Raw genomic sequence first — 25,639 nt, 5'->3', positions numbered from 1 at the left:
TATAGAATTATGGTCACTTGATTTTCTCCCGACCGGCAGTAAAACGCTTGCTGAAGTGGGGCGTCCGTTTGGCTGTGCAGGATGTATCAAGTTCACAGTCACGTCCGGTCAGAAGGGGGACGTTGAATCCGATGCCTCGTGTAAAGAGAGTGCCATGCTCTTTGCACGTTAAGAACCCTTGCAACAACTCTTTTAGGGGTCCGTAGGTGGCCTGTTGCAAGGCAAAATTTCTGTCCCTATCCAATAGAGGCAGTCCAAATTTCCCCGACCATCATCCCAGATGGCCTCTATTGTATCAACCTACCTATTGTGATTATTGTGAACTTGTTCTCGTCCTGAATATGCATGAAAGATTTGCCACTGGCCGTTAAGCAACCAACAATCAATCAATCAATCAATCCTTAATTTCATAGAGCTAGGTTTTACTGTTGAGATGAATTATGTCCCTTGATTGATATCATGCTGCTAGCCTATGTTTTACATTGAGTACAATAGTCTAACCTGAATAACAATGAATGATTTTTTTTAAATTGACAGGTGACATTGCCATTGAAGGTGTACAATTCCATTGACATATTTACATATTCAGTGCTTTAACATGATATGTTATTGGGATAGACCCAAATTTAGTTCACATTCCATTAACTGTATGAGGACATACCATCTAAGCAGCTGTTTTTTTTATAAGAAGAAAATAAAAAATGTTTTAGAAGTGGTAAAAATGTAAATGATTGATTAGTTAAGGCAAGAGTGATTTATTCACTTATATAAAACTAGAATTTTTTTGCAAGAAATATTTTGATTTGGAAGCAAACCCTTATTCCCTCCACTACCTAAAAAAAATAAAAAAATAAACAACAACAAAATGATTGTGACATATTTGCAAAAATGATAGTTTAAAATTTCTGAAATGAGATCAAAATAAAAACTGTTTTCCAATCTAGAAGTTTTTGTGTTTTTGGAAAGGGGGAAGATCTTCTTTTAAAGATATTTGTTTGTCAATGATTGTATTTAGCACCTGTTATACATAAAGTCATCATCATGATTACTTAGCAGTTCATTCATTCAACAAAACTTTGACAAACTTCCAACAATTCAGATGTGGGAGATTGGCTTTACAATTATCACATGAATCAGGGATCTTACAACAAAGAATTTAAAAAACATTTAATTATTTAAGTATTTATTTATGAATGGGTTTGAGACATAAGATTGTCTAGGATGTGTTTTATACAGAGTTTAAACCATCGCAGGAGGTGCACTTCAGTAAACTGTTAATGTCATATTTTGACAATAATAAAATAAGAGGTACATTTTTTATAAGCTACTTAGCCTTACAGAACACCCCCAGCAGTTTACAGTCTCCAAAGTCACTGTACATTTTTGATTAAGTGATAATCTTCTTGACCTTACTCAACACCCTCCAGTATTTTACGGCCACCAAAGTCACTGTACCCATCTACTCTTACACTTTTTTGATTTAGGACCCAAACATTTATGGCATTATTAATAGGATAATAATTTATGAATATTGAGGTCATGTCAAATTGAAATATAAGTAATTTATTATGTAAATAATTCTGAAATATACCATGAAAAGTTAGTGCAGAACCATCTCATCATGAATAGTGATTTTCATTTTCTTCTAAATATAAAAAAAAATAAATAATAAATTGTTCAGTTTATATGCTGTAAGTTCTGGAAAATGTTTCAGAGGTTTGTGTGATGTATTCTGAGTTGCCTCCCTTTCATCCATTAATATATGTTTTACTGCACACATTTGTAGATTGGCCAGAAAAAGGTAAAAAGCCAGTTATCAATGGTGAAGGGTGTTATAATTACATTATAATGCAAAATCATAATCTTAAAACAAATGCTTTCAAATAATGAAACCATTTTAACTTGGCAAAGGGTAGATAATTCCACAGTATCTCTTGCCTTGAAACCTAGAATGGTTTCAATACAGAATAATACATCGAATTTTAGGCACCAATGAACTTCTCCTTAAAATAAAAATTAAAGATACAAATATTTGTAGTTTTGGGTGCGGAGGGGTCGAAACAATAGAACATATATTCTGGACGTGTCCATATATATCAAAATTATGGGAAGACCTTGACTCCTGGATATTTGAGAAGACAGAAATAGAACTAACTTTAAATATTGATTTGGTTTTATTTGGTATTTTAACAAAAACCGATAAAAATGATATAAGAAACATAATACTTCTGTTAACAAAATTCTACATTTATAGAAGCAAATTAACTATGGAACAAACCAATATAATAGCACTTAAAAATTATTTAAAGGAAAACTTATTAATAGAAAAAAATATATTCTATAAAAATAAATTACTCAGTAGGGCAGAAAACTGCTGGAACCCCTGGACTCCTTTATTATCATAAAAACAAAAAACAAAAACCAAATAGACTCCACATATAATGTATATATTTCATATCCAAACAGCCTCTGTCTTAAAATCATTATCTGCAATGTATCAAACTAAAACAGCTGTGTCTATTAAATAATATATTATATATCTTCTTTTTAGTGTATATAACTATTATGCATACAAAAGTGTGTAACTTATTATGTTCATGTGCAAATAAGAAAAAAAGAAATTTAATACAAAAAACAATATATATATATATATATTTTCTAAACCTGTGCATTTGTTATACAGATAATTATGTTTAAAAATCTTAATAGTAAACTTCTTTCTTTTTGAAATTACTGACATGGTATATTTTTGTCGAGCCTTCGACTTTAGTCGAAAAAGCGAGACTAAGCGATCCTACATTCCGTCGTCGGCGGCGGCGTCCACAAATATTCACTCTGTGGTTAAAGTTTTTGAAATTTTAATAACTTTCTTAAACTATACTGAATTTCTACCAAACTTGGACAGAAGCTTGTTTATAATCATAAGAAAGTATCCAGAAGTAAATTTTGTAAAAATAAAATTCCATTTTTTCCGTATTTTACTTATAAATGGACTTAGTTTTTCTGCGAGGAAACATTACATTCACTCTGTGGTTAAAGTTTTTAAAATTTTAATAACTTTCATAAACTATCCTTGATATGTACCAAACTAGGACAGAAGCTTGTTTATGATCATAAGATAGTATCAAGAAGAAAATGTTGTGAAAATAAATTTCCACTTTTCCGTATTTTACTTATAAATGGACTTAGTTTTTCTGCGAGGAAACATTACATTCACTCTGTGGTTAAAGTTTTTAAAATTTTAATAACTTTCATAAACTATCCTTGATATGTACCAAACTAGGACAGAAGCTTGTTTATGATCATAAGATAGTATCAAGAAGAAAATGTTGTGAAAATAAATTTCCACTTTTCCGTATTTTACTTATAAATGGACTTAGTTTTTCTGCGAGGAAACATTACATTCACTCTGTGGTTAAAGTTTTTAAAATTTTAATAACTTTCATAAACTATCCTTGATTTGTACCAAACTTGGACAGAAGCTTGTTTATGATCATAAGATAGTATCAAGAAGAAAATTTTGTAAAAATAAATTTTCACTTTTCCGTATTTTACTTATAAATGGACTTAGTTTTTTTGCCAGAAACAAAACATTCACTCTGTGGTTTAAGTTTTTAAAATTTTTATAATGTTCTTAAACTATCCTGGATTTCTACCAAACTTAGACAAAAGCTTATTTCTGATCATAAGATATTATTCAGAAGTAAATTTTGTAAAAAAAAAATTCACTTTTTCCGTATTTTACTTATAAATGGACTTAGTTTTTCTTCCAGTTAACATTACATACAGTCTGCAGTTAAAGTTTATAAAACATTTATTAGATTCATAAACTATCCTGGATTTTTTTACCAAACTTGGAAGCTTCTTTCAATCAAAAGACAGTATCGTGAGGGAAATTTTTATTGATGTTTTTCCTCATTTTTGTTGAGTCTGGGATTAACAGAAAAAGTAGGCGAGACACCGGGTTCCGTGGAACCCTTACGAATTTTTTTATTTTTTTCCAAATATTGAAAATTGAATGTATAATACTAACAAATACTAACAACTGTACAAATATGATATTTACTAATGTTAACGAGGCCGGGATAAGGTACCGGTACTTGATGTTTTAAACTAACAAATGTACAGATTTCAATAAAATATGATAAATTTAAAAAAAAACCTAGAATGCTTTATTAGAACTAACTCAATATTATCAGTTTTATTAGACTAACTTGGGCAAAAAAAGCATATATATATTTGTTTCTTACATTCTTGCAGAAAAGTAAAGGTTATTTTTATTTGAAAAATATTTTACATAGACTATTTGGAAATGTTCTGGACGAGCAGTACAGTGCTTAACCAAAAAAGTCTGATAAATATGTGTAGGCTTGAAAATTTAGATTTTTTAGGGAGGTAGTAAACAAAACTACTTTTTATATGGCCTTAATATTAACAATATATATATAGTAACAATACTAACAGAGTAATATTTACAGGTAATCCAAACTGGAAAAAAATGTATAAAGGTAAAAATACATGCTTAAAACTGTGCTATCCTAATTCCTAACGATTTATAGCCATTTTGTTGTAAACCTGGAGGAGAAATATTGCTTCACGCATTCTTGATATTGTTACCTGACAATCCACCCTTATACCTAAACAGTATACTGAAAGATGAGACCATAGTGAAAGATTTGTTTAGTTCATATTTCTTACATCAAGTCCTTTTAAATAGATTTGATAAACTTTTTGATACATTTTAAAGGAGAGTGGAACAATTGTGAGTTTTGTTGGCTCTGCTTTTAAGTTAATGGAAAAATTATGATCACATAAATTTAATATTGTAGTTTGTTTGATTTATTACCCCGAAAAAGGGTTGAAGATAATATCAAATTTATCTCTGATCAATCTCATCTTTCTTTTTACAATAGATGTGAAAACTTTAATGCAAAAAAAAAAGAAGCTTATATTCTTTTGTAATGTTAAATATCTACATGTACCTGTTTAAAGTTCTTAAGCAAAAGACTTGATGGTTTTAGTACATTTATATATATTTATTGTCAATCTGAAGTTAAAAAATAAAGCTTTTAAAACATCTTTGAACGTAGGTACTTTTCTGTCATCAAATCTTTTGTTTCCATTCCTTTATACTATTTTATGTTGTAATTTGTTTCCCGTATGAGCAAAGATAGATAACTCTAGTTGTTTTTATTTCCTAGTTAAAAACATTTCTTTTTTCCTTCATTATTCTTTTTAACTGGTTGCTGATTCTTCTTATCATATTCAGTGCTGATTTGTTTTTCACGTTGATATTATTTTTAACCAGAAGAGGTACTGTTTTCATGTTTGAGCGAAATTTAAAAGTAAGACTTGATATTTTTGACAGTTCATTCGATATGACAACTATTAAGAAACATGAAGATTCTGTACCAAAGAATTAACTGTCTTCATTTGTATAATATTACTAAAATTATTTATTTATTTATTATACTGAATTGGTTCAAAGTTAATTTAGATTCCTGAAAACTTAAGATTGAGAAACGAGATTCCCATTTAAAGAAAACCAATATTCTTTCCATTCCAGATATACCACAAGGCTATCCTAGAATAACAGTTAACCCTAAACTTAAATCTATAGAGAAAGGAAGGAATGCCATTATGAAATGTGAAGCTGAGGCTCCAGGGATCTATAACCAAGAACCAATCCAAATAGAATGGTTTAAAGATAAGATTCCTGTAGACTTAACTGATCCAAGGTTAACTAAAGTTGACCCAGGTAAAAATAGAATTCAGCAGAGCACACTGATTCAGATTAACTGAGTTGACCCAGGTAGTTCACCCTCTGTGATCTATGTGACACACACACACCGTGAATATCAATGTCATGGAAAAACTTTATGTCATACGTACAAAACTATTGAGCAGAAGGTTACTCCATTACTTGTATGGTTCAAATGCTAATAACACCTCATAAAAATGGGGTTTTGAGGTATCTTGAAACAGTAGTGATTGGTCATAGAGCAGTAAAATAGAATTATGAATATGGCAGAGTTCAGCATTCAAAGATTATACATGGAGGAATGAGTTGGGTTTAAATGGAAACTGAAAGGGTTGGAACACTAGGAATTCATGAATTTACCACCTAAGGTGCAATCTCTGTTCCAAAGAGTTCCCGATTTTCATTTTGACTTCTGGTACTGAACACATATACTATTATCAGGCGTTAGGATTATATTGGTAGTTTAAAACTTTAAAATGCCTGTTGGTAAAAGTTGAAATGATGATTTTGTGTGAAAATAATACTTGATAGTCTGAAACAATTAGTTTGAGAGACTTGATCGCCCCATTTTTCACAAAAAAGTATTTAATCCTACAATAATCTAAGTGTTCAGCAGTACATGTAAGTGTTCAGCAGTAAATGTTTATTTCCTCAATGCACAATTTGTCTAACCTTGAAATCAAGTATTCACAAACACATTTTTCCTTCAAATGAAACACAAAAATAAATTAATTCACAATAAGTAATAAAAATCTTAAATGTTTTACAGGATATCTACAGATACATAACAGTATGGAATCTGATCATGGTCGATATGAATGTGTGGCGTCTAACAGTAAAGGGGTAGCCTATTCATTTGCTGCCATGCTGTATGTTAAAGGTAGGTTACTGAAAACTTGTATTGGGCATTTTTGTTTTCATATAAACCACTTACATTTAGCACTGAAAATTGCAGTCCCAAGAGTTGAAGTTACAGGGTAAAAAGTTGAATATTCCCTACATTGCTGTATGTCAAAGATAATAGTTGATTAAAATGTGTAACAAAAGAAATTGATACTTTGTTAATTGTGTGTATATCAAAAAAGAATATCCCTTTTTCAGTTTAGAATTGTTGTATTATATTCAAAGGGAGATAATTCAAATTTATCTGAACCAAAAATGTTGACTGCCTATATTTTTCAAATACCTGTCATGAATTTCATTTTTATCAGATCTTCAGAAATCATTATTTAATTAGAAACAGAAGACTTAACTTTGAATGAAATCTATGCTTATTATTGATAAAAAAAAAAGTTTTTTAAGCTGGTCAGTATGATCTCTTGACATCACTTTAACCCGTCATTGTGCTCATTCACAGCTTTTCAAAAATCTCTGTGGTCACAAGGCCATGTGAAGCAAATGAAAATTGTAATGTTCCATAGGTTGTTTAGGTTAAAATATGTTCCTAGTAATACTACAAATTAATAAAATTGGCTGTCATCACCAAGGGTAGCGCATGGAAATTTAAAGTTTTTAACAGCTCTATGTTAAGTTTTTAATTTGTTTGACTATTTGTAACATATACATTGTATACTGTGAATATTGTTCCAGTCTTAGTTTTACTTTGGTTGACCAAATCTGGGTGAAACTATTTATGTTTTACTTCGAAAGTGATACGATCATTATTAACAGTTCATTTTCTTCTCCAGTTTGATCACTTTTTGAAAATAATGAGCTGATATTTGTTTTTTTATTGTATAATGAGTAGTTCTAGATAAATAAATACAATTTTATTTTACCAGTTTCATTATTATAAAATGTAGATATTTATTTATTTATGCTGCCATGGTTTATACATGATTGCAGAGAGTGGTGTTTTAATGCCATTCATCAATTTTTCAATCAATTTAGAAGCAAAACTGTCTGGTAAATTTAACTAAGTATATTATTTCCTCACTATATTATGTGAATGTCAAAATAACATAATAATGAAAAGTTGTAAAGAAATCTAGATTTGATGGAGTTTCTATGTAAGATTGTTACATTGAATATAATTCCTTCTGTTTCATGATATTTTCTCAGGCTTTAATACATACAAACAATATTTATGACACTAAATGTTAAAGATCTAATTACCCAGAATTTTGATGTTGTTTTAACTTGATATTTGATGGTAAAAAAACTTTCTTTAAATTAATAAAACATATGTTATAAAGAAGAAATCATCTAATATATCTTCAGAGAATAAGTTTCATCATGGTTTTACATTACAAGGAACTGCAGAATAGGTCTTGTGTTAAATCTTGTTGAAGGAAAATGTAAACATTACCTTGTATTTAAGTTAACTGACTGTGTAATAGGTATAACATTCACAAACATAATTAATGCATATTACTTTAACAGTTTTTTTGTGAACTCTGACTTGAAAATTAGTTAGAGTTTTATGACACACTCAGCTGGAAGATGTTGATAGGAATTTTAATCATCATAACTTATTTAAAGTTGCATGATTTTAATTAATTTTCTTTCCATAAGGAGATGTGATGTGATTGACTATGAGATAGATATAAGAAGATGTGGTATGAGTGCCAATGAGACAACTCTCCATCCAAGTCACAATTTGTAAAAGTAAACCATAATAGGTGAAAGTACGGTCTTTAACACGGAGCCTTGGATCACACTGAACAGAAAGCTATAAACAGCCCCAAAAATGACTAGTGTAAGGCTACACCAGTGACCAAAGGACTAGTTGGTAAATAACGACACTGCCTACAACAATGAGCTTTTTGTCATTTGTTTGTTATTTGGAAAAATAACATCAACTATTTTCTATCTTAAGTCTTGAAGAAGAATGAACCTGTAAAAAATCTCTAGGGAACATCACAAAAAAAAAAAGTATTTCATGTTTTCTGGTAACTTTGTTTTGTCTTCCCAGTGTGTTTATCTTCCATAACCTGTTTGAGATCAAAGTTAAATAAAAACATATAATAATAAACAAACCAAGAAAAATGCTTAAGTAGTTTTCACCAAGACATTTTAAATCATAACTGAGTGAATGTTGTAGGAAAGTGTAATATTGAAGTCCTACAGCTTTCAAAGCCATTATGAAAATAGAAAAATGATGTTCAGATAAAACTTTGATATAGTAAGGGTGGAACGTTTCAACAATGTTTGTATTTATTTAGATTGATACGTAAAGTAACTTTTTTCATAAGTTTGAAGATTGAAATTTCTTTCAATGAAGTATTTTAAACTAAATTTTGATAAGATGAAAGACCCCCCATAACTGATATATATCTGTCTTCATATTTACATTGCTTACTTATCCCAGCTAATATTTTTTTTTAAATTGATTTTTTTAAAATGTTAAAATATTTGATCTATAGTACTAATTTAAAGGTCTAGTGTGAAATATTGCTTTGTACTGTGTCCCTTTTCTGTCTCAAAGATATCCTTTCTCTTATTTCCATTTTGTTTTCCTCTAACAAGACACATAGAACTTGGTTATCTCTTGTATGAACATTTTTAATTTTATTTCCAATAGAATGAAAAAAGTAGTTTAAAAACATCATTATATCAAAGTTATAAGATAAAGGTAAAATAACCATTATATCAAACTCCCAAGAAAAATTCAAAAGAAGTCCTTTATTAAATACCAAAATCAAAAGCTCAAACACTTCAAACAAATTGATAACAACTGTCAAATTCCTGACTTAGTACAAGCATTTCCTTTGTAAAAAAAATGGTGTATTAAACCTGGTTTTATAACTAGCTAAACCTCTCATTGTAGAACAGTCGTGTAAAAATTGTTGTTGCATAATAGTATGTTGGCAATGAGGCCACTGGTTCCCATTGAAACAAATGTGTAATAAACTTAGGTTTATCTTAAATGATGACCCACAGAAAAAAACTAATATCAGAAAAAAAATGTCAGAATAGTCTATAGGTTGGAATAGATAGCCTGTGTGAATATCATCAATACAACTAATTGTCCTATTTTCAATTCATTCTAAAACAAAAACTTAGAAAAAAAAAAATATTGGTACATGATAGGCTGAACCATAAATAAATTGATATTATTCCACCTTGATAAAAATTGATTAAAAATGTAGATTTTGATTTACAAGTGCACACCTGTTGTTAATTTGTCTTTGATGTCTTATATCTTCGTTAGTAGACAGGTGTATCTCACTGATGTTTGATAACCTGTATAACCTACCTATGTGCAAGTAACAAGAGAAGTACTTTTTGTTTAGGAAAACGTGATCGAAAATTGTGCATGAACTATTGATGTTCAAAATCATATAACATGTCATAATAAATAACCTCTGTAAAATAAATCATGTTAGATTTTCAAAGTTATAAGAATACTACTTCCCTTGTTTTAGCAAAACTGAGTCAACCAAATGAAAGCATTTTATTGTTGGTGACGTTTATAGAAAATAGTCTCAGCAAAGAACATCCTATAAATTCTGTTTATACATATATTGTCATTTTGCATTATTTCAGTTTGTCAAGTTTACAACAGACAGAACTAATTTGTGTCTTCAACTTCTCCCATTTACAAAAAAGTTCCCTTAAACATGACAGATTTCATCCATGTTTAAGTTGAACACCTGCTAGTATGAAATAGTTTAGGAATGTTACCCAATTTTTCAAGACTGGGGAATTTTGTTACATTTTTCATCAAAATTTATAGAAAACATTACCAATTTTGTATATTCATTATTCAACTTCTACCGTTTTTAGCCCAGAAACCTCACAGAAAGATTGTACATATCTTGAAACCAACACCTGTGCACCTGCATTTATAGAATTGTTTGAGTGATTTTTCTCATTTTCCAGGATATAGAACCATAACTTAGTCCTTTTTCAAAAAAACTACAAGACAAAACTTTTTTTGTGAAACTCTTACAGTTTTTTAACCAAGATCTATAAAACTTCCCAAGAAGATTGCACACGTGTTGAAGTTGTGCACCTGCTATGAATGAATTGTTTGGATTGGTTTACTCGGTTTTTGCAGACTTGAGAACTTAGTCTTTTTTTCAGATTTTACAAAATACATCACCATTTCTGTATTAAACAATACATTAATATTTTTGTATAACGAACAACTCTTACAGTTATTAACCCAGTAAGAACACTCCTTTGATTTGAAATACTAATAAGACCCCGGACATTGACAGTAGCCAGATAATCTTGATCAGATTTTGATATCTTGCAACCGAGTTATAAAAAATGAGATAGGATAAAGACCTTTATAGATATTACATTTAAATTTGAACATTTTTTTATGTTAAAATATAATGAGGAACATTTCTGTTACTTCACTCTTGTCCTGACATTTGGTAATTAGACAAATTTTCACAGTATGATTTTATCAGACATGTAATCTAGAAGAACTTTTTTTAGTCCTATCAAGTTCGTTTGGCAGCTGTCTAAATCATTTACAAATCCACAAATATCAGATATATCAATTGTAACAATGATCAGAACATTGAATTCTGTCTCACTTCAGTGACACTCATTTTTTTGACATTTTGAAGAAGTTTTTTGACAGACTTGAAACTGTTATATGTTGAAAGCCCTCTGGTAAAAAATGACATTGATTAGAAAACAGTAAACTCTTTAGGAAGAAAGGATACAGCTGTTAGATCTAACCCAAGTTGTATGAACATTCACAATACAACAAAAACTAACAATAAAATGTTGTTCTAGAAATCTAAATTTATACAAAATATGATAGTAGGTAAATTAATACCAATTATTATGTATTTCAAGTGAAAGAAAAATATACTTATGCTAACAAATTACATTTTCACACAGTATAGAATATTTAGAATATTTTTATTCACCAAATAAGTGTATAATCAAAACAAAGTACTGATTTTTATCCATTGTCTAATCAATCCAAATGATGGCTATCTAGAATTATCTCCCTTTGACAATAGTCTAGAATATTGTCAGCAAACTTTCATTGATAAAATCAATTGAAAGCATTATTCTTATTTTGTATAAAATGATTAAAAAAATAAGCATTTCTTGATGGAAATGATTTTTGGCAGAATTTATAAATAGGAATCCATCTTGTATTCAATAAAAAAACATGTTTTTTTACTGATAATAAAGATTAAGCATATCTCATCATTGAAGTGTTATTTTTTTTAAATATGTGATCAGATACCAAATAGTCAATCAGACCTGCCACATCTTCTTATTTATACTATCTTCCATGTACCTGTTAATGGTTCAATTGTGAGAAGTGAAGAGCAAATAAATTTTTAGCAGAAAATTCAAGAAACAAATAAAAGAACATGCCCATCTTTTCATGTTAAGGTAATTTTCCTTATCACATCAGTTATAACTTTTTGGCAAAGAAGCCCTCCATTATATCAGTGTGTTACCATCTATATATCTCTCTTGAGATGTATATATTTTTCTAGTCTTATCATAAGATTTTGATGTAGAGAGTCTGTAAACGATGTACTAGATACTATCTGACAGTACAGGGATTCATTTACTTTTATAGCTCAACAAGATTGAAAAAATAAAATATAAGCTGATAGGTGGTTTTGTACTTCAGAAAACTTATACACAAATTGTAAATAAATAATACATATCAACTATTACTTTATGTAGGGTAGATTCCATAGTATAAAATTGAGAATGGAAATGGGGAATGTGTCAAAGAGACAACAACCCGACCAAATAAAAAACAACAGCAGAGGGTCACCAACAGGTCTTCAATTTAGAGAGAAATTCCCGCACCCGGAAGCATCCCTCGGCTTGCCCCTAAACAAATATATACTAGTCCAGTGATAATGAACGCCATACTAATTTCCAAATTGTACACAAGAAACTAAAATTATACACCCATTCTTAAGATTTGAATATTTTGTTTTCCGATTTAATTAGCTAAAATTTTCAACTGTAAAAAATAAGAAGATGTGGTATGATAGCCAATTAGACAACTTCCCATCAGTGTGAATGTCAGCAACTATACACAGTCACAATGCAGCCTTCAACAATGAGCAAAACCTATATATATAGTTACCGATAGCTACAAAAGGCCATGATTTAACAAAAATTCAAACAATTCAAACAAAGAGCAGATTAATGAAAAACAAATATGAGATCCTCCTTCCCCTTTTACCTGTTCCTAGACAACAAAAAGTCATGTGTGTTAATAGTTCAGAAGCAGGAGAATAAATTGAAAGTTTTCCACAGATCTCAGCATGAACTGAAATGAAATCTCATCTAGTCTGTTTCAGGACAATATTATCATTACTAGTAAATAAAATTTTGTTTAAGCCATCAGTGTGCTTATTTGCTCCTACAGTTTGTAATATCATTTGAACTTGTTGGTATGGTTATTGAATTGTTACAACAATACATACCATGGTCTATCATTTATTTTGTTCAAATTACAAGTTGCAAATCCATAGTTGAAAATTTAGCTAAAATTTTATAATTGTTATGAACTATAAACCAACTGTTTTTGTTTTTTTGGGTAAACCAACTGTTTTTGTTTTTTTGGGGTTGTAAATGGGGGTTATGGTCTTGAAATAGGCATTGCTCAGGTAAAACAGCTTGAAGCACAGAAATTTACCTTAGTATTTTAGGATTTCATACTGAGGAATTTTTGTTTCAACACAGGAATATTTGTCCATAGTAAAGTTTATTCTGCCATCTAGTTATAGAATCTTCAAAAAAGCTGGCGTAAAATCAGGTAAAACTAGATATCATTGGGATGGGAGCCATCTCTGTGGGCCCCACTCTGAATAACATGTGGTAAAAAATTTGTATCTTTACCTATGGACATGGTGTTGTCAACTGAAACCAAAGTTTTGACCTTGACCTTTGACCTAGGAAGGTGTACATAAATTATGACACACCCTCTGGTGTTGGTTTAGATACATGTCAAGTATAAACTTTGAAATCATAACTGTTCTAAAGATATAGAGCGGACACAATCTTTACCATAGAATATGGGGTGGTCAACTGAAACCAAAGTTTTTGATCTAGACCTTTGACCTATGAAGTTGTACATCACTTTGAATCAACAGTTCTCTAAAAATGGTAGACATGAAATGATTTTTTAAATTGACCCTATACAATAACACATATTATCTTTTGTTTTTATAGTGAGAAGAGTACCTCCTCATTTTACCATGCCACCAAAGAATGTAGAAATCAGTCCCTATACAAATGTGAACCTGACCTGTGTGGCTGTGGGGTCACCAATGCCAAAGGTCAAGTTCCGTGCTGGACCAATAGAGTTGACCCCAGAAGACGAGGAGCACATAGGAACCAATACATTAGTTCTGATCAATGTTACAGAGAGCAAGAACTACACATGTGTCGCTTCATCTGAACTGGGAAATATTGAACATGTGGTACAAGTCAAAGTTAAAGGTAAGGCTATTGTTATAGAAAGCAAGAACTTCACATGTGTTGCTTCATCTGAATTTGGAAATATTGAATATGCTGTGAAGTTAAATTTAAGACTACTGATATAGAAAGCAAGTGCTACACATGTGTTGTATTGAATATGTTGTAAAAGTCTAAGATAAAAGGTATGGCTATTGTCACAGAGATCAACTGAATGTTTTTTCTTTGTCAATAACTGAGTGTTGTATTTCTTTATGAATAACAAATGATATTCTGATAAATATATCGTTGGAGCAAGACTGAAGCAAATAAACTCTGGAGTCAGAATCACAACACCCCAAGTTATTACAAAATAGAAATAGCACTTATATCATCTCAACCCCATTCACCCCATGCTGGTATTTTATGAACCTTTTTGCCTAATCTGTTTCTTTGATGAAAGTTATAATGGAAGTTTTCAATATTTATCTCTATAATTTATCATTACATAAATTGACAGATAAATAACTATGATAACGGATACTAATCTCTTCTTATGATTTTCTTATCTTCTCTCTTTCTTAAGTCCATCTCTCTATCATGATTTACAAATGTATCATATAATTGTAAATGCATGTTTATGAAGTTACTTCTTGTTTGAAATGTTGTAAACAGACAAAGGAGGGGGGTTTCTATTTTGGTTTAATAGTATTATGTTTTTCTTTTGTGTAATACAGAAGGGTTGTATTTCTTACTAAATTGTAAACCAATCTGGGATTTATTTAAATAAATCATTAAGCTAATTATTTCTTGAGATAACTTTAAAATTGTAAGAGGTTGTTTAATAAGGGATGGTAGGGTTATTGTAAACTGTCTTATTTACAATATCAGAAAGTCAGGAATATGACAGTTGTTATCCATTTGTTTGATGTGTTTGAGCTTTTGATTTTGCCATTTGATTTGAGACTTTCCATTTTGAACTCTCCTAGGGAGTTCAAAAGTCCATCCTTAGAATTTAATGATTTTCTCCCTCTATAGGATTATATTTGGTATGATGGTTTAAGTCAAAAATCAAATCGTCTTTTAGTTATCCAACTGCTACAAGTCATGATATATTTCAAACAATGCAAATTGTCATGTTTTTAAGTTCCATGTTTCTGTTCCATCCGTTTCTACACCTACATGTTGATGAAAGATCCGATTATCTCAGTTATTATAGATACGATATCAATATCAATAAATAAAAAAAATCTACTTATTTACATCAATGAAAAATAACAGGGCATGTAAAAAATTACCATATAATCATTACTAGCAACTCACGAACAATCGTTGTATTGACGGTCACAAGAGAGTGGTTTTTGTCACTTATGGAAACAAAGTTAAAAAGATGAGGTTTAACTGTTTCAAATGGTTAAAGTTAAAAAGATGAGGTTTAACTGTTTCAAATGGTTAGTTTTGTTGTGGGAAGAATGTTTGATTTAAGCAAATAACAAATAAGTAAATGTTGCTTTTGCATGTAGGAAAAACCCAATTATTTGTTTGATAACATCTTGTGTTACTGTTTGAACACACCCTCAACTTTTTATTATTTCTGTACATAAATAGTGTCTTTTAGATTGGTTCAATTGAAGTGTACTAATATACTTTTATAGCTTGTCGTGGTTAGATTTTTTTTCATTGTTGAAGGCTATTCTGTTACCTGTGTTTGCTAATTTCTATGTCATTTGGTCTCTGGTGAAGAGTTGTCAATGTATTGGCATTCATACCACATCTTTTTATTTATATCATTACTTTATTTTTCTATAAATCCAAATATAATTTTGTTTCTTCCTCTTTGAAACCTGCCAGTATTTGTAGACATTATTTGATTCTATTTCCATTCACTACACTCCTTGATTTAAAAAATGATTTAAAAACTGTGGAAAATACCTAGAACTGATTACTGAAGATAATTATGTAATTTGTAAAATTATCATCCCTATACTAGACTGTCAATAATTGGAAATTATGTTTTAGATTGATCTGCTTCTCAGCAGTGTTTTAGAATTAATGTTCTAGCTTCAGGTACTCAAGATTATTCAGAAGTGGATTTTGTTTAAAGTAATCCATTGCCATTAGGGAATATTGTTCTCTATATAAATATCGGTAGATTTCAATGAAGCGGATATATTCCAATCAGTTCGGAAAGGTTTCTATTTTCATATTGGAGAATATTTTCTTACCGGTAATCATTTTTTTGTTTTTGTTGGTTCGTGTTCTTTATTGGTTGGGAAATGCATCAATAAATATATCCATAATTAGATTTTAATTTTTGTAATTTTATGGAATAATTGTCAGGTTGGTGAATAAATTATAGCTTGGTGTTTCCATTGCTTTGTGTACTTGCTATGGATTTACAATTATAGTTGGAGAATCTAATGAATTTCATTTATCATTCTTGAAGAAGACACTACTTTTGATTAGCATCAAAACCAATCTTTGAACTGTGCTTTAGAACATGTACCTAGGGTTGCTTATCAGTATAAAAACTTGGATAAAGATATTTTCAACCTTAATGTGAATGTTGTTCATTAAAATTCTCAGTAAGTGGTAGGGTTTCATCCTACAGAATTTTATACCTCTTTATCAGTGAAACAGGTTCTTTTTTGAATCCTTATCTACAAGATCCCAGAGATAGTACTGGTAGCTTTAACATACTTAGGCTAAATTAGCCTGCTTGCAAAAACAAAGATTTCCTCAGTTTTAAACTCTGTGTAGATTAAGACAGTTAGTAGCATGGTGTGTTGTTATGGAAACACTGATTAGGGATGATGGAGTAACCTACTGACCCACCAATCAACACCAGGGATTTTGTCACATGATAAGATTCTAACTTTGAGACAGAAATAGCATCCACACATAGGAAGTGCATGTAGTAGATGGACAATCTATGATTGAATACACATACTGGAATTTTAATTGATATTCATCACTCAGAAAAGGATAATTACAATTCTTTAATTAATTGGATGTTTAATTAAAAAGATGTGATATTTATATTCAGTGATGGGTGATTGTATACTATCAGGATAAAATATTTGTGAAGTTTTGTTATATTCTTCGTCTTTTGTTCCATCATGAAGTTTCATAGAACTTTTCTGGCTTTCTATTCACTTTTGACTTTGTTGGCCACTGGAAATCTGGCGGAGATTCCAAATCCTCCTGTTAATTTTAATGTTGTGGATGTTGGTCCAGGCTTTGTCAAATTATCATGGACACCAGTACCAGGGGACAAAATTAATTTCTACAAACTACAGTATAGACAAAAGGGGGATAGTAGCAGTATATTTTCTGAGGAGAGGATGCGAGATCCTGCTCACAAGGTCCGTAGATTGACACCTTTTACTGATTATGAATTTCAAGTGATTGCAGTTAATGATGTAGGTGACAGTCGACCAACGGACATTATAGAAAAGAGAACCAATTCGTTAGGTAGGTATATATGTGGTGCTTATAAGTTTCATTCTTCTAAACATTTTGTAACAGATTATTCTTTCCTTATTTTTTCAAGGGAACAATCTTTAACTAATTGCTCTTGACTATTTTGTTTTAAATGTTTTGATATAAAGGTTATTGTCTGCATTTCTATCAAGTATGGAAAATGTATTGTTTCTTAGACTTTGATTCTTTGTATTTTTACCATTTTTTTCTTCTGACTTTCCTAAATTTGTTTTAAAGTATTGGTTGGAATATTGTTTTGAAGTTCATGTTTATTGAATGGTTGCATGACCACATGTTGCAAAAAACAAAACAAAAGAATTTCTTTAGTTTTGAAGTCTGCAATGCATAATTAATTATTCTTCTAAGTAAAAAATAAAAGCAAAAGTATTAAATTTGATAAAATCTTCTTTGCAATATTCCTGATATTAAGGTAGAAATCAGTTTCTATACCTTTCTAATTGAACAGGAGAAGTAAATTATTAAACTACTTCTTGAGATTGGAACTACTCACTTCTCCTTAGCTTCAAATATTGTCTGATATTTATAACTCAATAATTTCAGAAATAATAAACGTTGCACTCTTAACCTGACAAAATTTATTAGTCAATTTATTTCATAAAGTATATGTAAAATTAATTTCTTGTGAATCTTGCCACTTAACACAAGCACTTTCTAACTGGAAACATATGGCTGGCTTTCCTGTACAAGCAAAAACACAATCAGAATTTATTCTTTTACTTCTGTTTGTGTATGTAGTAATTTTCTTCTGTAATAAACTGGGTTTTCTTAATTAACGCACAATTTTCAAGATAATATTATTATCATCAACATAATGAATTTCACATTTTTGTCAATATTTCTGTATAATTAGATGAAGGTATGCTATTATTGGTAGTTCTGCGTGACAAGGTTCACAATTATCTGTTACAAAATGGTTCTAAATAATACATTAGTGTCTCGATGATTAAGATGACATCAGCAATTCAGAATTCGATTTCACTTCATTCTTTGCTTTGTTCTTTGGTTAATAGAGAGAGAATGTTTACTTTTCTTACGGAACATTGAACCCAAGGAAATTAAGTGTTAGACAATTCTGTCTTTTATTGTGTAAAAAAAACAGAAAAGTCAACTTTACAATTCTGTCTTTTATTGTGAAAAAAATGCAACATTGCATAAAAAGTCAACGTTACAATTCTGTCAATTCTATCTTTTATTGTGAAAAAATGCAAAGTTGCATAAAAGTCAACAATTACACCTGCTTTCACCAAACTATTTAGAAAATTTTGATGCAAATAAATTTATTATTACTTTAATAGATTTTTCAGTGAAGCTGTAAATTATGTAAAATTTATTTGATAAATTATGAGTATTCTGACAGGAAGGTGTTTGTTTGGGGGATTAGTTGATTACATAATTATATTCCCATCTGTTTTGTCTAGAGTTAGACCATGTGGTGCGTCCTGGTGGGGGAGTTCATTAAGAACATGCAGAGTAACCCATTCTGTTTGGGGGTTATCTAATTGGAGAGGATCCCCTTAATTTTAACATAAAGTGGATTTAAGAAATATTTTTACATACATGTATAATGCACAGATTAAATACATAACTGTTTCTATGAAACATAAATGAGAAAAAAAGGAATGGCAATGTTAATTGAATTGTTTTTATTCCACTGAAATAATTTTGTTACACATATTAGTAAACCCATATGAATAAGATCAAAAGAATTAAAAATCGTTGCATATAATTGTAAATTTATTTGTATTAAAGGTAGCTCCAGTCAATTCGATTGCAGATCATATTCAGAAACAAAACATGCATGCATTATTAATGAAACTTTGAATCCCTTGCAAACATATGAAATTGAAATTTTACATTTCTAACCTGGGGGGGGCCATTTCCTATGTAATGACTGGTAGGGATGAGCCGCTGGAATAGGTCACTATTTTATGCTTCATGATATATGAAAAGGGTGAGAAAATCAGATTGAATATATCAATAGGTTGATATTATCACTTGCTGGATTATATCATAAGTATCTGAAACTTATCAAATGTTCGTATTTTTGATGCGGTTAAACCACAGTCGTAAATGCATCAACTATTTGTCAAACCAATTAAACTCTATTTATTCAATGTGGTATTTCCACTGAGGTTAGTTAGAGATGCAATAAATCCAATCATTTTGACATTTCCACCTAATTAACATTGAAAAGTTTGTATACATGAAACATTTAAAGAAATTCCATAATATAGTGTCAGCGTCCTTCAAGAGGGAACAGCAAATGTGACTTTTTATCAGTTTTTAAGTAATGTTAATCTCAGTAAAAGTGATATGTGAAGTGTTACTACGTTTATCTGACAAAACATATTTTATTGTCTTTTGAAATTGAAAATTCTTCTTAATAAAAGGTAACGAATTCATTGGAAAAGCAAGCTGTGATTATTGTGACTGCGTTGCTTCTAAAGAAGAACGTAAAATGAGCGGGACCTAAAAATTTATGCATATACTAATGTACAAGAAGATGAAAAATATCCAAATATGTGTATAGGTCTGTTTTTTGTTCATTAATATATGATAAGGTATATCTTTTTGATAAACAAAATATATGAAAAGGGTGGGGTACTTGATGTCTCAGCTGCTCACCCCTACCAAAAAAAGTTCGAAGTGGCCCCCCCGAGTTTCTAACGTGGAAGTTTGTTTTACTGCAATAAACATCCTGTTGCTTAAATTAATTGGAAGATAAAAATCAGAAATAAAAAATGAAGTTATACAACAACAATATAATGGCCTCATCAATAATTCATTTTATTTCATTATAAAAAAAAAAAATTCAAGAAAAAATAATTTTTGAATTTTGACAAGCAAAAGTAAGATTTGTCAATAGCTTTACCACAGAGAACATGCGCCCTTCACACTGAAAGAACTTTTATTCTTTTTTTTTTTTCAATATTTGTAGAGTTTAGTATTTGGTAAAAAAGGGTAAAATATTGATTTACACTAAAAATCCAGACTTGGAAATCAGATTAGGAGTGTGCTAGACCTGGGATCAGAATAGGAACCCTAAAAGTACTAAAAATATTCAAGACTTTGAAACCTAATTTTGCTGACCTAAAAGTACTTCTATCTGTCAATTATAAGCAGATGTTTATAAATCAGTGTTGATCTCCCCAGCATGGACTAATAGGTGTTAACTAACATAATCTACATATGTCCAATGAATAATGATATATTAAAACATTGTCAATTTTTCATTAAGATAAGTGTTAAGTGAGAAGAGATATTAGCTGGTATATGATTACTTTCTCCCCACATTCTCTCCATAGACACTATAGGGTACTGTACTATTTCATTAATATCTCGATTATAAGAGGCAGACTTGAAAGAGGTAATTTGTTACCTGTAGATAAGAGGAGGTCAGCAATGCTATTGTCTAGATATCAGAGTGATAAACACAAATAATGAAGGGTCATAACTTTCTGTGATAACCTGATCTAAAGTTAAAGGAGGTCTTGATTAGGGTTGTCTTGATGTGACTTTGATAATTTCACCCTCTGCTGAAAACTTTCTTTTATCTGTAGTTTTCGATTCCTTAATATTTGTGTCCATCATTGGTCAAGTTGTTAATTTGGCTCCCTGCTGAGGACTTTCTTTTAATCTCTAAGCTGTGGATCCTATTGTTATTTGCAGTGTCATTGACCATGCTGGTCACTGTTGATAAGTTCTTTTTGATGTCACAACCAGCTCTAAAGTTTTCATGTTAGTCATAGCCCAGTGATATCCATGAAATTTTAGTCTGTAGGTCAGAAAATTTGTCAAAACACTTTCATGACTCTTAAGTTTGAAAAAAATCTAAAAACTTAAAAATATGGAAGCCAAGATTTTGTGTGTGTAGACCATACTATATCTGAAATTTTTTGTAGTTTTGTCACATTACTTCAACTTACAGAAACAATCTTCTTTGTTGCTAGCAAACAAACTTCATGAGAGAAACAATATGTGAAGTAAACCTTGTTTTTATGATCAGTTTGAGTTGATATGTGATTTAAATAAAACTATACATGTAAAAAAAAAAAACACATGCAACAACAACAGCTATTTAAGAATTTATTAGTTATGAAAATAAGGAGCATTTCCTGCTTAAGATGTTTCTGATGTATGATTTTATCTTTGAAGATAAGCTTAGATTCTGGCTGTCTGATAGCTTCCACCTATTCTCCCAAGATAAGCTGTAGACACTTTATGATACTTCGATACCTCTCTAGGATTATCTTACAGCCGTATTAATAAACTTATTATGTCATACTATTACCACAAAGTGATTATTTCATAACCAAATGTACATGTGTTGTCAGTTTTTCTGATAGATTACGATGAGGTCGAGCTCAGTTCCGGTATTCTGGAAATTATTGTTAGGTCTGAGAACTGTGTGGGCTGGTATATTGTTATTGAAGGCTATTTGTGAGCAAACTGATAAATGCCCAGCATAAATATTGTGGCTGGTTTTAGAATTCTTGCAAATTTATATCTAATTTAGCAAATTCAAATTGTATTATTGGAAATTTTGTAGGATGAGTTGATTGTGTTAATTATGGCATTATTGTATGGCATTTAGATGATCAATTTGGCATTAAATTCTATTTTCAATACATTTAGTATTGATAATGGCTCAGTAGTTGGCCATTCAGGTAACACTAGGTGCTCAAATTTTCAATGAATGGAAACTGCCGCTGGACTATCATGACTGTGGAATAAATTATTCTTTGAAAATCAGTCATGTCAGTCAGACGGACAGTAAAACTCATAGATCAAAAATAAACTGACATTGCCATGGCATAAAAAGAATAGAATAAGAATAAGAATAAGAATATTTTATTATTCCAATCTAGCAAGGGCCCTTGATGGGCAGCATAACATGTACACATAGAACAATACATCATGATTTGTAACAGAAAAACATTTTTATATAATAAAATGAAACATTAAAAAAAAAAAGTTCAGACAGGTGTTATTATCTTCATTCTATAAAAACCAAATACATTTAGTTCCAGGCAGGATCAGAACCATAAAATCATTACAATTATCATTGTTATTACATACATTAATTAACATTTCGTCTAACATCTAGACATGATAATATCTTTATTTGCAAAACATACAAAAACCAATTTTGGTTGTGGCAAATACATTGACAAACAAACATAATGAAACATAATGAAAACTCGACAATATTATAAATAATAATATAGCTCCCTAAATATTTAAGTACAGACAAATTTTCATTAGTAAATAACCAAACAAATTTTGCCTCATTTGAAAGATGTATAAAATTAGGACAAATACAGTTTATCTCCTTGAAAAATATCTCCCTATCATTTTTGTATGCTGGACAACTAGTTATAAAATGTTGTTCATCTTCAACCAGATTTAGAGTACATTTCTTACAAAGCCTTTGATTTCTTTCTATATATAATGTTTTATACCTGTCTCTTTCTATTTTGAGATCATGTGCACTGATTCTAATTTTACATATGGCACTTCTCAATTGAAAATTGTTTAAAGATAGATACATTTCTTTCGAAAAACAAGTTTTAAGTTTGAAATAGGTATTTAATTTACTACTCTGTATATCTGTTCTTTTTGTGTTCCAAAATTTTATAAAACTATTACAAAGTTTTTGCTTAACTGACTTGATAAAAAAAAGTTGGGTGTCACCTCCAAATTATGAATATTCAGCTTTTTAAAAATGAAATGTATGGATGAATACCAGCATTCAATATTATTATTAAAGTAATTAAACATGTTTTTGTTACACATATAGGTATCATACAGTAAACCATCTTTCATATTCTTTATTCTAAACCAATATTTTAGCATTGATAATACAACTGAAAAATATAAAGGGAATCTACCAAGCTCTCCTAGCACAGCTAGGTTAGAAGACTTTTTGTTTACACCTAATATATACTTCATATATCTTAAATTGGATTTATCTAAAAAATCATTCATATAAATGTGCTGTAATAAATATAAGATAAAGACAAACAGACAAATATTTACTAAGTTTTATTTCAATTCACAATTTGGTGTCGGCCATATTTTTATGAATCACAGCCAGTTTGATTTGAGTTTTCCCAGTATAGTATACAAGATATAAGTCCTTTCATTTCCTTACAGAGAGGTTGTTTAATCTCTAAAGATACCAATGGCTTAATATTTAACTTCTTTGAATAATAAATAAAATAAGACTTCAAAGTTTCTTAACATTGATAAGATTTAAAACTACTTTTTCTCAGCAACTCTTTCTGCACATGTCTTAATTCAACAATACATCTGGTTTTATAGGCATCTAATCAGTGGCTCTCTGATTCATATTTAGTTTATATTCCCTATAAAAAATTTAATGAAATATTTGTCTTTTTTGATGAGCACTGACACTGTGCAGGATATTTTTCCAAGTAGATATAAAGTTTGTGCTGCTGGTAGAATGCTCCTAAGTAAACAATCAGGGTTTGATGAAAAAGTTTTGACAAAGTTTGGCAAATGGCAGACTGTTTGTTCTAGCTACAGTTTCAAGTCTAAAGATGTGTTGCAGATTCTAATGAAATTTTCACAGCCTTATGGATGTGTTCTGTATCATATTAAAGTTTTTTTTGTTTTGGGAGAAATGATTTGAAGGTGTTATGAAAATTATATAAACATGTCATGTAAAATATGTAAAGTGAAATAAAACATAGTGAAGATTTAAAATTGTTATGAAACACATGCAAATTTAAAGCTCTGATGAATGTAGAAAAGCTGTTTATTCTCTGTATGATCAATTCTTCTTTTTTTTTGTGTCTTAATTGTTGCCAAAGCCTTTCTTGTTCCAAAAAGTCTTGCAGAAGAACCAATGGATGGAACATGGTTAAATCTGTAACATACATCAAGTTCTTGGCACATTTCTCCAAAGGAACGTAGAAAACTCAACTAATGGGTAATGGCTTTGCTCATTGTTGAAGGTCGTACGGTAACCTATAGTTGTTAATTTCTGTGTCATTTGGTCTCTTGTGGAGTCAGTTGGCATTCATACCCCATCTTATTTTTTATATAAATAAATTAGGTTGGTGCAACACTACATGTAGATTTTTTTTGCTATCTAAACATGACAGTGTATTTTGTACCTAACTAATCCAAATTTAATAGAAATTCTGAAAACATGATTGTTGTGATTGAACCAAATCATGTACAAAAATGATGTATGGAACATTTTGAAATATGGCAAGGTTTATTTTTTCCTTCATTTGTCCCATCAGCATTCTGCAAGTTAAATTGAATGACAAAAATTATTTTTGGATGTCACTGATAACAAATGATTTGGAGATTTCGTTGATATTCGCGTAGAAATTTTCATGGCATTTTACAGGAACATATTGCTTCATCATTTGAATAGAAAACCTGATGGACCCTGGAGACTAGGGATAACCATGTTCCTGACAAATTTACAGAACAGATAAAGATCTTTTTACTGACTTGAACTTTTACTTTCTAAAATAAATCAAATTTTCTAATACTGGTAGACATTTTATCCAAGTAATAGCTATACAATCCCTCCTTTGTGTATTCAAAGATTTTAATTGGACGATACAATGTCACATGACACTGACAAGTTTGTAGCATCTGATTTCTTCATCATGTTCCAGACCTGTTTTTACTCAGGAGACTGTTTTTACCTTGTTGACCTCCTTAAAGAAACGAAGAAGAAAAATCATATATATTTATATCTTTCTCATAAATGACACCATGTTTTCAAAAAAATAAATTGAAAAAAAATACTGGTGGTATTAGGTTTTACCATTTATTGGAAATCATTGGTAGTGAATCTAGACAATATTGTAAGTCTCCCTTTATCAAAATTTTGTAGAATAAGAATAAATTTACCAATCTACCATATTTTTCTTAAATGGGTAACCCTGAGCACACATATATTTTTGTCTAACCTGAGTGACAAAAATTGTTTTGAAAACTAAAGACCTCTCCTTGAACTTCTTTTGTTGTAAATTTTTT

At 30.0% G+C, this 25,639-nt stretch overlaps 1 protein-coding gene across 18 annotated transcripts in view; it reads left to right on the top strand.

Annotated features, from left to right (window-relative positions):
• LOC143062655 (tyrosine-protein phosphatase Lar-like) overlaps positions 1 to 25,639 on the top strand; it is a 174,863-nt gene that overhangs the window by 100,475 nt on the left and 48,749 nt on the right. For 14 of the 18 annotated variants that reach the window (XM_076234356.1, XM_076234435.1, XM_076234366.1 and 11 more), the window contains 5 exons: positions 1,787 to 1,801; positions 4,479 to 4,508; positions 5,567 to 5,758; positions 6,531 to 6,641; positions 13,886 to 14,155. In XM_076234356.1, the coding sequence (XP_076090471.1) occupies positions 1,787 to 1,801; positions 4,479 to 4,508; positions 5,567 to 5,758; positions 6,531 to 6,641; positions 13,886 to 14,155 (618 nt within the window). Of the gene's footprint in view, positions 1 to 1,786; positions 1,802 to 4,478; positions 4,509 to 5,566; positions 5,759 to 6,530; positions 6,642 to 13,885; positions 14,156 to 17,041; positions 17,585 to 25,639 lie in introns of those variants that run through there. The other 4 variants (XM_076234395.1, XM_076234420.1, XM_076234461.1 and 1 more) reach the window with 4 other exon arrangements.

The sequence above is a fragment of the Mytilus galloprovincialis genome, chromosome 1, assembly GCF_965363235.1.
Source record: "Mytilus galloprovincialis chromosome 1, xbMytGall1.hap1.1, whole genome shotgun sequence".
Taxonomy (NCBI): Eukaryota; Metazoa; Mollusca; class Bivalvia; order Mytilida; family Mytilidae; genus Mytilus; species Mytilus galloprovincialis.
The sequence above is the reverse complement of the archived record's forward strand: the minus strand, read 5'-3'. Positions and strand labels throughout refer to the sequence as shown.